Source organism: Ctenopharyngodon idella, chromosome 21 (assembly GCF_019924925.1).
Source record: "Ctenopharyngodon idella isolate HZGC_01 chromosome 21, HZGC01, whole genome shotgun sequence".
Taxonomy (NCBI): domain Eukaryota; kingdom Metazoa; phylum Chordata; class Actinopteri; order Cypriniformes; family Xenocyprididae; genus Ctenopharyngodon; species Ctenopharyngodon idella.
The window spans coordinates 9,178,057-9,192,840 of record NC_067240.1 but is presented as its reverse complement, the minus strand read 5'-3'; the positions used below and the strand labels follow the sequence as shown (position 1 = coordinate 9,192,840).

At 37.4% G+C, this 14,784-nt stretch overlaps 1 protein-coding gene across 5 annotated transcripts in view; it reads left to right on the top strand.

Annotated features, from left to right (window-relative positions):
* The first annotated feature begins 4,555 nt into the window (after positions 1-4,555).
* Positions 4,556-14,784, top strand: part of cacna1bb (calcium channel, voltage-dependent, N type, alpha 1B subunit, b) — a 150,965-nt gene continuing 140,736 nt past the window's right edge. For 2 of the 5 annotated variants that reach the window (XM_051876914.1, XM_051876913.1), the window contains exons 1-3: positions 4,559-5,938; positions 8,684-8,789; positions 13,247-13,386. In XM_051876914.1, coding sequence (XP_051732874.1) covers positions 5,676-5,938; positions 8,684-8,789; positions 13,247-13,386 — 509 coding nt within the window. In that variant the 5' untranslated portion in view covers positions 4,559-5,675. Of the gene's footprint in view, positions 5,939-8,683; positions 8,790-13,246; positions 13,387-14,784 lie in introns of all 5 variants that reach the window. The other 3 variants (XM_051876917.1, XM_051876915.1, XM_051876916.1) reach the window with 3 other exon arrangements.

Below are 14,784 nucleotides of genomic sequence, written 5' to 3'. Positions count from 1 at the left end.
ATCACAGCAAGTTCTTTATAACTGGCCCTATACCACTTTGTCTCACTCCTTTAATTTGCACAATGTATCAGTCCATATGTTTATCATCTCTCACCCCATTTCAAAAATAAAGCTGCCCGACTGGCCACACTTGGAACTTGGCGGATGTTAACTCTGGGAGCAGAGTTCAGTTCCTGGGCTCAGACTTCTGAGCCAAATGACAAGCAGAGGAACAGAAGAGCAGCTTTCACAGAACTGTCCAGCAAGGTTAGTCTGTATGAGGAGAGCCAAACTGCAAGAGATGACCACAACACTGCAGAACCTAGCAAATATGACACTGTTATAGAGCTGGAGAGGCCCAGTGAGCTGAGGAACACAGATATCATCAGCGCCCATGAAACGTTTCAAGAGCAGGTAACAGCATTGGAGAAGAGGTGAGCACAAAGTCGTTTGTAATGTAACCCACACTTAAGGTTATTAGCTTCTTTATCATTGTCTGCTGGAAGTTTAAAGTGCAATGCTGTTAAAGGTCAATACTGAGAACTTAACTAAGCTGAATTTCCCAAAAGTCACAGAAAGTGACAACTGATTATTTGCAATTCATTATATTAGCCACTAGGGGGCCTAAAGGTTCAACAGAAAAAGATATATTATATGAGCTGCGTCCTCAGAAGGACGCATTTGAAGGCTGCTTACGTCATCGAGGCGGTCTCATTTAAGAAAAGTAACCGTTAGATTGCAAAGTAAAGAAATGACAGTATTTTACACCTCACGAGGAATAACAGTCAATTTTTTTACGGTTACTTTTCTTAAAGGGTTAGTTCATCCAAAAATGAAAATAATGTCATTTATTACTCACCCTCATGTCGTTCTACACCTGTAAGACCTTCGTTCATCTTCGGAACACAAATTAAGATATTGTTGATGAAATCCGATGGTTCAGCGAGGTCTCCATTGCCAGCAATGTTACTGCACCTCTCAAGATCCATAAAGGTACTAAAAACGTATTTGAAACAGTTCATGTGACTTCAGTGGTTCTATCTTAAGAATTTTTTTCAACTTTCAATTTCAATAGACCATTTTCACATTTCTGGGTTTCTCAGAAGCGGAAGTCGTCATAGTGGTGAATGAGAGAATACAGTAAATATATTTTTTGTATTTCCATTTGCTCCAGTAACAAAAGGAAAACTCCACAATAGTGTTTTCACAACTTTAATAAATAGGAAAAAATAGAGAGCAATTGATAACGGCAGTCAGAAGAGAGAAAGATGTAATTTTTACTGTCACTCCCATAGCTGCAGTATTAGAAACACCCTCACAGTTAACTAGGTTTTTGTAATTTGATGCAAAGGTAATAAAATACTAAGTATCGTGTTATAAATGTACATACGTTTTTCAAAAAATGAAAATATAAAAAAACTTTACAGGATTTACGATATTGATGACCGTTAAAACGCGTCATCACAAAAAAAGGTCCCTACGCCTCATGATGCTTTGCGCGAATTATGTGTGTAACTTCCATTAAGCTGTAAACAGTTAGTGAAAGGCTCGCTCTATGAACGCAATAATACATTTTATTTTTAAACTGGGTACAATGAGATGACATTATTCTACTCACCCTTCAACCAACGAACATTACAAGGACATTTGAAAGTGTAAAAGCATCAACAAGGTACTTTCAACAGGCCATGAAAAAGCGCGATTCTTTCCACAGCAATAACGGACGGGTTAAATATAACTATATATATGTATTATGTAATATACGTTGCCTTAATAAAAATAGATATTCTTGTTATAACATGTTACGTTAAAATACCAAGCGTTACGTTATTCTCATGATGTCTGGAAATAAAACATGAAAGAAAAAATGACAGCTCATTCAGTCAAACTGACGGATAAGCTTTATTTGTAGGGAAACCTTATGATTTGAAACGATTCGTTTTTAGTCTTTTTAAATGGAAGTTCCCCAAACCGGAAGTTGAACCCATAATTCGAAACGCAGTAGGCTAGTCAGGAATAAGGTGGATATGGGCCGATTTGAAAACACTGCTTCATGAAGCTTCTGAGCTTTATGAATCTTTTGTTTCGAATTAGTGATTCGGATCTACTATCAAACGGTTAAACTGCTGAAATCACGTGACTTTGGCGCTCCGATTCACTGATTCGATTCGTAAAGCTCTAAAGCAGTGTTTTGAAAGTATTCTTATCGCTTTATAATATTAAGATAGAACCACTGAACTCACATGAACTGTTTCAAATATGTTTTTAGTACCTTTATGGATCTTGAGAGGTGCAGTAACATTGCTGGCAATGCAGGCCTCACTGAGCCATCGGATTTCAACAATATCTTAATTTGTGTTCCGAAGATGAACGAAGGTCTTACAGGTGTAGAACGACATGAGGGTGAGTAATAAATGACATTATTTTCATTTTTGGGTGAACTAACCCTTTAAATAAGACGTCCTTGATGACGTATGCAGCCTTCAAACGCGGCCTCCGAAATGAGACGCAGCTATAGTTGCCTCAAAAACACTTGCAGATACCTAAAATGTATGAATTGTTTTGCGCTATATAATTGATTTGATACAGTGTGTAACGCGGCATTAAATACACTTGAAAGTATGTTGAAGCCTCAAAAAGGTCAGTTTGGCTTAAAGAATGCATAAAACAATACTGATGTTATCATCTATTCAATGGGAAAATTATCTTGAAAGATACCCTGAGATTGAAAATGAAAACTGAATTCCTTTGTAGCTTCCATTTGGTTGTGTTTGTGTGTGTGTGTGTGTTGTCCACAAAGATGGTGATATCTGAAATCTTTGTCCTTGTGGGGACTTTTTATGGTCCCCATGAGGAAAATAGCTTATAAATCATACTAAGTGAGGTTTTCTGTGATGGGTTTAGGGGTAGGGGTAGGGGATAGAATATGTTTGTAGAGTACAAAAAAAAACAACAACATTATGTCTAAGGAATGTCCCCATAAAACATGAAAACCAAACGCACGTGTGTGTTGAATCGTTTCCACTGTTATGCCCTAGGGTGTTGTATGGAGCTCTGGTATGCCACACATCCAGAGATTAGCTCAACAGCCTGGAGTCTCTCATGAGATTTTGTGCCTCTGGGTCTGGACTGGCTTCATGCACACAGAAAATCCTTCACACTTACTGACCGTAATGCCATGAGCTTTACATCTAGTCATGCTGGCTACTTTTCTTTCAAGAATCTTTCCTTCTTTGGAGAGGTGGAGATGCCCTGTCATTCTAACTGTTGTGTTAGATTTGTAAGATTTTATGTTTTATATGATATTAAGATTTAAAAATAAATGTAGTAAGGTTTCTGTGAGTGATAGGGTATAGAAAATGTAATTATCTAAAGATACAAACAACAAATAAACAATGCTGTTCTGAAGAGTCTGAGATACTCTTCCATTTTGCATTATTGTAATTTAATATATAAATGATAAAAATGCAATATATAGCATATTAATGTATAATGACATAATACAACATGATTTCAAACTTATTCAAAGAGCATGTTTCCACATGTGACCTTTACACATGTGGTGTAAAAATTGCTTATTTGATAGTGAAATAGGAATAGTGCAAAATCTTGAATGTTTATTATTCACTGTTTGTCATGACCTTCAAAATCTTGAAACTTCATATTTATTTCCATGTAGATTTTAAATTCCAGTTTTTAAAGCTGCTGTTCTTAACCTTTTTTGGTTAAAAATTAACCAAAATAAATTTTTGAGCAAGTACATAATCAGCCTGTGTTCAAAACTATCTCCTTACCTTAGCTCGACTCAAAACGGTAAGCTTGTAATAATGTTTTATAATAAAATCGGTACTGGTAGGTTTCCGCGGGAAATTCAAGCATGCAGTCGTTCGTCTTTGCGTCATTACGTAACGTCTGTAAACAGAAAGGAGTCCCAACTATAGGCTATGTGAGGACGCTACTAGTTGCGGATCATTTAAAGCGTTTTCTTACAGCAGCTGAAATAATTACACTTATCATTTTGATGGCGGATTGTAATCCAGAAAGGTCCAAATGACGATCATCAGTGACAACTGGAGATTCACCCGTAGTCAAAAGCAAAAGTCTTCAGACTGCGGAGTGGCTACTGAAATTGAAATCTACAGGTAACGCTAATATGCACTAAATACACATAGTCATGCAATGCTGATGTTGTTAACATTAACAATTTGAGAACAAAGTATAATAATAATAATTTGCATGGTTTGACCTGATATGAGCTAAGCGATCATTAGATTTAATCACCATTGGCACCGCGATTTTTATGCTTTTTTTTCTCAGTTGGTCAGAACAAAAGTGGCAGACATGTTACTTACTTGTTCAGATGACATTTTCTGGTGAAAATTCTTATTTTGGTCATACTTCCAAGACTACAATCTGTGATTCTGAAGTACAGTATCACCGATGTGGTGACTGAAAGCAAACATTAGATTCATTCGCACTGAGGAGCCGTGCCTATGCACAACCCACGTAAAGATGATGATTCCGCAAATAACTGCAATTGCAGGTTTCAAACAGAGATGGCGACAAAGAGACGAAACTTACGGACTGCAGCTTTAATGTGGACTCTCTTGAACCGCTCTATATATAATGAAACATGATTTCTTTTAGGGTTAATCTGTAGTAAATATAGCTTTATTTAAAAGCAATACAAGTCTATGGTATTTCCTCTTTTAAATACCTAAATTTGTTCAGTCATCAAAACTGTCCAAGTGGATTATTAGCCATGCCACAATAAACCCCGTATTATGACTGAGTATGTTGCCAAAAAAACATTTACATTAAAATGAACAAAACAAAGGCACACAAAACACCTTGATAATATACTGACGGACAAGAATAGGCCAGCCACAATTCGCTTTTGTGTAATTGGCCATAAGTGTGCTATTTAAAAAAATAAAAAAAAGACAAAAAAAAAATAAAAAATTCATTTCAAACTCTAAATGTAGTCATTTATCAACAAAGAAATACTTTTTTCTTGGTGCTTTTACCTAATTCTCGGTCTAAGCAAACAATAAGACATCAGTAGTTATAAATATCATTCATTGAGGATCAATTAAAACACCCTCCCCCTCCCGCGCTCTCCAGCAGGTGGTCCTGCCTATAGGGCCGTTTGCGTCACGTGTGAGAGTCTCGCGCACCAGCTTCCACTCATTTGGCACCATTCGTACCGTACGCGTTTCCAAGTGGAATTGTTGTGTGGAAGCGGAAAGCAAATCATTGCTAAAGAGAAAAAACAGCCGTATACGTGTGCGCGTGCATATGGAATACCTTTCTTCGCGCTTCTGATTCCAACAAGTATTTTTTTCCGTCTAGCATGACGCGTAAGTGATGGTGCACATTTTGGTTTCGTGACCTGTCAGCTGGATCAGGTTGTGTTGGATGGATGTGGCACGAATTGGATGTTACACATTTTCTATTGTTTGAAATGCACTCAACGGGAATGACATTTCTATGACAAGTTTCCATTTTTTGCAATTTTCTGAGCAATGGAGTGAGGCGAGGGCGCACGAGGAGCTTGTCAAAAGGGACTTTTATATTTTTATTTCACTTCACATAGACTGATGGGGACTCTAAGTGGTAACAGATGTATGTACTGTAATGTGCACACTCCATCTTCTATTTAATGCCAGTTTGGATTTTACCTGTTGGATTTCTGCATGTCTAGAATGGCTCGCTTTGGAGACGATCTGCCCACCCGCTATGGAGGTCCAGCGGGCGCCGGGAGAGGGGGAGCCCGGGCGGGAGGTCCCTCGGGCGGTCAAAGAATGTACAAACAGTCGATGGCTCAGAGAGCCAGGACAATGGCTTTATATAATCCTAAACAAACCAAACAGAACTGTCTCACTGTCAACCGCTCTTTGTTCATCTTCAGTGAAGACAATGTCATCAGGAAATACGCCAAAAGAATAACCGAATGGCCATATCCTTATTGTTCAACATTTATGCGAAATGGATATATCTCCACTTCTACATTTGAGTCCATTATTATTTAAAAGCATATAAATACACGCTTTTGGATCTGGCAATGTCAAATTAGCTGTTGCGTGCTGAATTGTTGATTGACACCATGTCTTTTGTCTTCACGTGTTCACGCACTTTAAAGCAATTGGCAGCTGGTAGTCGTGTCCGGGTGTTGGCTGATCAGCCTCTTTTATTTTATAATTCAGGCGTAGTCAGGTAAAGCAGTCGCTCATTTGTTAGGTAGCGCTCGATATGGCTTTTCATACTGCACTTAACCCTGGGCAAGAGGATTTTTTTTTAACCCTGGTTAAACTAGTTTTTATCCGTGATCAAGTAACGTTTCAAAGGCGGTTTGGCACCGCCAAATGTATGTATACAGTGTGATGAAACAAGCGAGAACGTCACGGCGAATTGATTAGCAACAGACAGCCAATCATAATTGCCTCAGCGCTTCTTCATTGAATATTCATCCCCTCATTATAGTCCCACAAACTTTCACGCGCAGTTTAGTTTCAGTATTTAGTGGAATCGGTTAAAACGTCGAGCAATGAAGAAGCAGTTGTTCTGGTATGTGTTTTAAAACGGTTGTACGTTTACACAGACTGAAAAACATTTAAACAGGTCTCGTGTCATGTTCCAATAAAATGTCAGGATATCCCGGGATAAACTATGAACAGGGTGAAACATGGAACAAAATAGCACCGGATAACGTTTACCAAGTTAAAAAAAATCCGTCTCAGCTATGGTGTAAATCTTTTTTTTTTTTGTTATAAGCGAAATAATGCTAATGTGTAGCTAATGGAGAAATCGTACTGTGTACACAGTATTTCCGAAATGTTTCGTCGGCAACAGTAATAATGTTTAATAAATAGTTGCATTCACTACTAGTAGTATTAATAGTAGTAGTGGTTGTAGTAGTTCCGCCAAGTAATTAGTTGATTAGCATAAAAGGTAAGCTGTTAATGGTTGCCAGGCGATGTAGCTCATTAATACAAAATAAATTGGTGTATGTATATCACTGTTTTACAACGGTTAATTCAGTCAAAGGTTAGAGTAATTTACATTTTAAAATTCATAACTCAAAGTGGTTTTTCAAGAAGAAATATATGAGCCCAACTTATTTTTAATTGGATAGCACAGTGGTTCTGAGGAGCTGTAGCGCTCTCCAGGGTCCTGAAATCTCAACACTGATTTTCCAGTCACTAACATTTACTAGAATCCAGTTTGTTATGCAGTCCATTTAAGATGTATATTTATGGACTAAATTCAGGAATCCAGGCACCTATAGCATTGGGTTACTATAGCGTGTAGAGATCCCTCAAGGGGTGACAAGAATGTGATTGAAGTGGCCATTGGACCTTTCCTTTCCATTCCTTGCCAACATGAATAGCAATTCCATAAAGACTATAGCCATAGGGAACAGGCATGGAAAATGAATTGGAAAAATGGATCCTGTCCAAGAATGGAATATAATGGCTGACCATCCATAAAGATGTTAGCAGCCTTTCAGTATTTCCTTTAAAAAGGATGAAAAAGATATTAATAATGACAAGATGGGTGGGCTTACACAAACATTTTATAGACGCAGTAAGGTTGCACAAATGGCTGCGCTGAGAGAGAAACCATCATGCCAACCCAATGGGTAATCATGATCTCTGCACTGTAATGTTTCAGTGTGGAAATCACTTTTATGTCCAGACCTCTGTATGTCATTTCCAGCATGGAGTGAAGTGGTGCATATGCATTCAGCATTACTGCTAGTGGCTTTGTCTAACATGGTCGTCTAGGAGTGCCAAGGACACAAAGGCATGTTGGATGTCAATTGCTTGATTGAGCTTGGAGGTATGTGAGTTGGGCTCTGTTTGGCTTGCTCTGTCCTCATCTTCTAATGATTTAGTGATTGAGTGTTTAAATGACACAAACCCTTTTGTCCTTGGTGTGGTATGTGGGGGAAATTCACAAGTAGTTAGCCTTGAGGAATGCTATTAAAGGGATAGTTCACCCCAAAAGTTCTGACATCATTCACTCCCCCTCATGTCATTCCAAATCTGTATTAAGTAAAAAATGTTCATGTCAAATACACATTTGCTGTGTACAAAATCGCATACTGTATAGTAGGTACTACATTTGCTTTAAAACTTACATCCGTCATGTTGTCATTGTCATATGACATACGGTGTCAGTTGTACCGCTTCACCTCCATTCACAAATTCTCTCCAAAGGCCTCATGGGATAAGTAAATTAATTAATATCTTAATATCTTCATGCTTTATAGTCACATTTAGAAGATTAGAGCTGGGTGATAATATTGTTTACTTTTTGCGATGAAATAAGCAACAAGCGGGTGGTTGAGATATGCTAGATAGTATATATTGCCCTACATAAGTGTACTGTGTGAATGTGGATTACGTTGGACATACTTATATATCCAATATACTGTATAAGGTGGGGGATTTTTTTAAAGAAATCTTCCTTTTTGTCATTGTCTTGACTTATATATCATATTTTTTTTTTTTTATTCCTACTTTTTTCTTTTTTGGAAAGTCAGTGGGGTGCAAAAAACATGAGACTCCATTGGCTTTCATTATATTGGGGGGCCACTTTTTTATTGTATTATAAATCTTCCTCTTCAAAATGTTTTAAATTTGTCATTGTCTTGACTTGCATTGTTTGTTGTTCCGGCATTTTTCCTTGACTTATCCACTCCATTTGAGTACCTGATCCTCACAACCATCATCGCCAACTGCATCGTACTGGCCCTCGAACAGCATCTCCCAGCCATGGACAAGACCCCCATGTCTGAACGCTTGGTGAGCATCAGCATTCTTTATTTTCTTGTCATTCACTTTTGATTATTAAGATTTCATTGCTTTAAACATGTCTGTCAGATATTAGGTTATTCATTCTGTACTGAATACGACTGTAACCTTATCTCTTAGGAGAGAGAAACAGCAATGACAATGCATTCTGCGAAAAGCAGAGCAAGTCAGAGATAACTGTGTATTTGGCTTGCTTTTCTTTCCGCCCACACACCCGACATCCCCGCTGGAGTATATTGATTGATCATTTTAGCGGTCTTGCACTGGTTGGCGTGGGTGACCGGTGAGCCTGTTGGAGCGGAGGCTGTTATCCCACTCTCAGAGCTCCCATCCAGGGCCACTGAGAACCACCCAATCACTCCACAGAGGAGCCATGTCTCTGTCTCATTAAAACCCAACCTGCTGGGAACCATTGACAAACGTGTGCATAACGCTGCTTCTTCATGATCCGACCTTAACCCATGCAGAGCAGGCTTTGATCCACTGCCTTGCTCTTATTCCCCCGCTCACAACAGCAGTTGTGCCTGTTGAGTCAAAACGATGTAACGTAGCTGCTTCAAAGTGTGTTGTTGCACAATTAAAGCAGGGACTGGACATGTTGGCGGATTAAGGCAGTAATAGTCTCTTTGTGAAGCTGAATATGGAGGCGGTAATGTTGGATTCCATACTCCCTGGAGGAGTGCTGCAATCACAGAAAGGAAAACAGCATGAGCCGATAGGGTCAAGGGGATCCTCTCGAATACAGCCTCCTGATGCTAGAAAATACAACTTACCATTGTTATTTGCATAGTTTTGGTGGTTATGGGGTCGTGGTAGCCTAATAAAGGCATTGTTAAAGTCCCCCTGCAGTCAGTAATTTTACCTCTTAAAACTCATCTTTGATAATCAAAATTTTTCTTGTGAAAATAATTTCTTCGTGCCTTAAAAAAGCTTGAATGTAACTCTACAACCTTTGCTTATCTTATTATATGTAGATCCATGAATATGAAAATTACTCCCCACCTCCACTCAATCACACCAGCTCAGACTACCTGATCCACTCGGTCAACTGTAGTAAACAACAATGGCAAGTGGAAATATTGGTTTAATTGAGCTATATAAGAGCAAATTTTACCGGGTTGTCTACAAGTCGCTGTATAAGTATTTTAATGTGTTTTGTGTATCACTCTCTACAATGTCGGACACATAACGGTAATTGATATGATTAACCTTTGGCTTGACTATGTTATCAAACACCTAGTAATGTGTTGCTAATGTTACACAATTTGTTCCAGCTGCCATCTTTAGAAACACTTTGAACATTACAGAAAGTCAGTGAAGAAAAGCCCCGCTCCGCACAATGACGGGATTGGTTACATGTTTGTGACGGAAGAAAACAGGCGGTTTTAAATCTTGTTTGTGAGACTGTCTTTGGTAAAACTGCAGTTTTAAGAAGAAAATACTTCTTAAATAGCAATGATCTTGACTAATGACTTATGACTTGACTAATTTAATTCAAAAATTAATATTCTGTCATTATCTCACCTTCATACTATGATTCCATCCAGTGGGAGGATATCAAAACATGTTTGATATTTTGAGCCAATTTTTAGAACACATATCGTAGTGTATGACGCGTCGCTACTGAATACAGTAAGTACATACTACAATCATACGCTTACGAGCTGATAGAAATCATTTCAGCCTTGCATATATTGTGCTTGTTTTCAGTCAATCTTTGTTCAGTATTCGTCTTACTAAGTTGGTTGTTCCATTCCTGTGGTTATTCCGAGATTTCTTGAGAGTTTCTGTTACATTTTGAGTTTTGTAAATAAACGAACTGCTGCAAATAGATTCTGGGCTGAATCTATTCGCAGCGGTTTGTTTATTTACAAAACTTTTTTCTTTTCTGCATTTCAACCAGCTGTGACACACAAAATGGTCCCATGTGACACATATCATGTATTGAAAGCAGGCGTCTATCACGGACCAGTCTGCTGAAAAATGCCTGCTTTCAAACGCTCCCGTTCCCGCTTTGAAAACGCTTTCAAATTCAATCACTTCTATGTGCTTTCAAACACTCCTGTGCATTGATCATTGTAGCCAATCACGGACATATCTGATGAACGCATGAACACAACGTCAAATCAGAGGTGTTTATGAATCCGCTCAACAGTGCTCAGAGCGTCACATTTTTTAAATTTCAGTACCGATTTGTACCGAAGTCAGTTGACAACTCTAATTCCAAGTGTTCTGGGGGTATACAATAGGGTTTTGTGAAAAACACACCAAAATTTAATGTGTTATTTAATGAAAATTCTGACCTTGGCCATTGGTCTTCCGTGCTCTACTGCGCATTCATGACCATCTATTAGCGCAGCGGTTCACTCTGACTCAACAAGAAAAAGCACACAAGTTAAGAGAGATCAAGATTAATAAAACATCGACATGTAATACATCCCCCAAAAGTATCTGTGTACTTTCTTCACCGAGTTAAATATCTCCGGACCGGAACTCCGGTTGACAGATGACAGTCAGAATGACAGTTGACAGATGTGAACGCGATAACTTCTTGTTGCGACAAACACAACATATATATATTCACTTCAGAGAAAAAAGTGCATGGATTGTATTTCATGTCACTTAAGGACTTTGTTTTATCCCAGATAGAGGCAGTGCTTAACTGAAGAGTTATTTTATTCTTCATTGTTCCCTGTAGCGAGGGTTCAGCCTCAACCTGTCAAATTCATCAACAGCTTGTTTGGTTAACACCGCGACGCAACCAATTCCCTACCTGTTGCAGAGCTAAACTAGCCCCCTGATACCCAAACACTACAGACAGGATGTTCATTATTAATAAACTCTTTGAATCTATACATAATAGATTGAAATATGCTGTCTGCTGCCACGCTCACTCATTTCTCTGCTCCCATAAATCATCCGTTATGCACATCCTCACATCTGCTCCCGCAAGCACAATTTTGCCAAATGATTTCATAGAGACAACAAGACAGGTGCTGTCTAGCACCACAACGATAATTAGACTATTATTGGGAAAATATACACCAATAGAGTGTGATTGAGCTTTGGGCACCTTAAGGGAGTATTCAACATAAAATTAGTTTTTGTTTGTTTAATTATTCTTGTGTTTGCTAATGGAATGTTATATAATGCATTGCCAAAGGCACAGTTATTTTTACAGACAGTAGAAAGATTTAACAGTGCAGCATTTTCCTTGCTGTACCAAACTATCATTACAAAATGGCATCATGCTGTTGTTATTGAAGACTACCATAAAGAATTATATTGCTAGGATAAGGTTCCCATCAAAAAGAGGGCCATAAGAAGACTTGTTTGCGAGCGGGGTTGATAATTGCACTCATAAAGTGGGAGGGATTTCTGAGAGCAGAGCTCTGGAGAGGTTAGTCTGGTATAAGTGCCTGTAGAGCCTTAGGGCTCTGGTGACATTAATGGGAAGGAGTTCAAAAGCAATGTGACATGCAGTAGCCAGGGCTGAATCTCTTTAAGTACATTCTTCTAAAGATTTAGTAACTTATACCTGGTATATTTCCTCCAGTTTCTCTAGGTTTCAGAATTTTGAGACTTTTTTTCCCGGAAGATAGCATTCCGGTTTCACTGGTACTAAAGCATATGAAACATTTTAAAATTAAATATTTTATTATAAAATATTTAATTGTGTGCGTTTATATTTTTATATATATATATATATATATATATATATATATATATATATATATATATATATATATATATATATATATATATATGTGTATGTATTTTTAATACATTTTTATTATTTTTAAGTATTTTTGACTTGTTCTTTAGTCTGTTTAAAGTAATGCACAAGTATTATTTTAGTTTTTGTTTTAGTTTTAATATTGTTTTATTAATATTTTTAATTATTATTTTTTTAAATATGTTAATTTTAGTTTAATTTTTAGTAATTTTGTTATGTGCTTTTGTCATTTTATTTATTTATTTTTTATTTTTTCAAATTGCTATTTAGGTTTAATTTATTTTTTATTTCTGTTGTAGTTTTGGTTTAGTTTTAGTTTTGGTTTTTATTTATTTTCATTTATTTTCATTTTATATAAACTTCAGTTCATTTTAGTTTATATTTTCCAACTAATATTTATATTTTATTTTATTTCAGCTTTATTTCAGTTAACAGAAATGTTTTTAATAGTTTTAGTTAACAATAATGCACTTAATAATGCAACCCTGTAATGCGCTTACAATGGATTAAGTCCATGTCTCATCTTTACCTTTTCCACCACAGTGCAAATCCATGCATCTTGACCTATTCTGTGTGTCATGCAAAAAAGTGAAAGCTACAACCTATATTCTCTATTCTGCTTTCAATCTTTTATCCATGCATCAATAGACACGCTCTTCTTTCAGACACACAAAAAACAAGTTGTCCTTCTTTTTGCTCTCTCTTCCTGCAGGACGACACAGAGCCCTACTTTATCGGAATATTCTGCTTTGAGGCCGGCATTAAGATCATCGCCCTGGGCTTTGTGTTTCACAAAGGCTCTTACCTACGCAACGGCTGGAACGTAATGGACTTTGTGGTCGTTCTGACAGGGTGAGTCCACAACCCACAGCTGGGGAGGCAGAAACAGTTTCAAATGGATGTGTGTGTGCTCTATGTCTTCAGGAAAGTAAGGGATCGGCTTTATTTCTTTGCAAAAGTGCCTGTTACAAAGTGTTCTAGCCTGGTTCCCTTCTGTGTTTATGTAAACATTGCCCTCTGGCCGATCCTGTACTCCTAAGAAAGTTGAGAGTTTTTAAGATATTCGACTGTTTAGACAGCATTCCTTTTCCAAATGTTGTTTGAGTTACAATTATTGACAAAGGACGTCTGGGATTTCATATGCTGATTGTGATGGCTGTTGGTTTTAGGTTAGAATTGGAGTCTCTGTCTGGAATTGGGTGTTATTGAATGTCATCCTGAATCCCATTAAAGTAAACAAAGTAAATTAAATTATATATGTGATATAATTACAACATTTATGTATACAATTAAGGGAACAAATTCATTCATTTGACATCAAATTACATGCCAGCGGTAATTGAACTGTTATTTTGCCTAGAGTGTTAGCAAAAAGGTCTCAATCCATAATGAATGTGCACCAGGAAGCACAATAAGAAAATTTGGCTTTAGTTACGGTATTTGACAAAGGTCAGAATAAATGAGGGGAGACGTTGTGAAAAATATGCTGCAATCACAGACATTCCTACCCAGACAGCATTAGATTTCTCAGAGGACCCCTGGGTTAGCTGAAAAACTGGTAATTTGGTTTGTCCTGTCTGAATAGGGCTTTTGCTGTTAAGTAAAGTCTGACATTTACTATTATTACAGAATCATAAAGTTGATTCAGACAGTTTTGCAGACTAGCAATGATTTCTAGTACAGGTAAACTTACCTGCTTCTCTCTATATTTGAAAAGGAGATTTGATTTAGGCCAATTTCTACATGTCTAAAATCATTTGTGAAACATTTATAAAGAAAGAACTGACTTAAAGGGTTAGTTCACCCAAAAATGAAATTTCTGTCATTAATTATGTCGTCCCACACTCGTAAGACTTTCGTTTATCCTCAGAACACAAATTAAGATATTTTGATGAAATCCGAGAGTTTTTTTTTTTACCCTTCATTGAAAGCAATGACATTACCACATTCAGTGTCCAGAAAAGTAGTAAAAACATTGTTAAAATAGTCAACGTGATTACAGTGGTTCAACCTTAATGTTATGAAGCGACGAGAATACTTTTTGTGTGCAAACGCCCCCCCAAAAATAACAACTTTATTCAACAATTTTACCTCTTCTCTGTCAGTCTGTTATGCAGTTGGCGCAGTGCTGTGTTTCCGTGTTTACATCCAAATGCCGGCTCATTATTGGCTCATGTGAAAAGGTGTTGACCAATACTGAGCCGCCGTTCGGACGTAGAAACCTGGAAGCGCTGCAACGAAAATAGCATA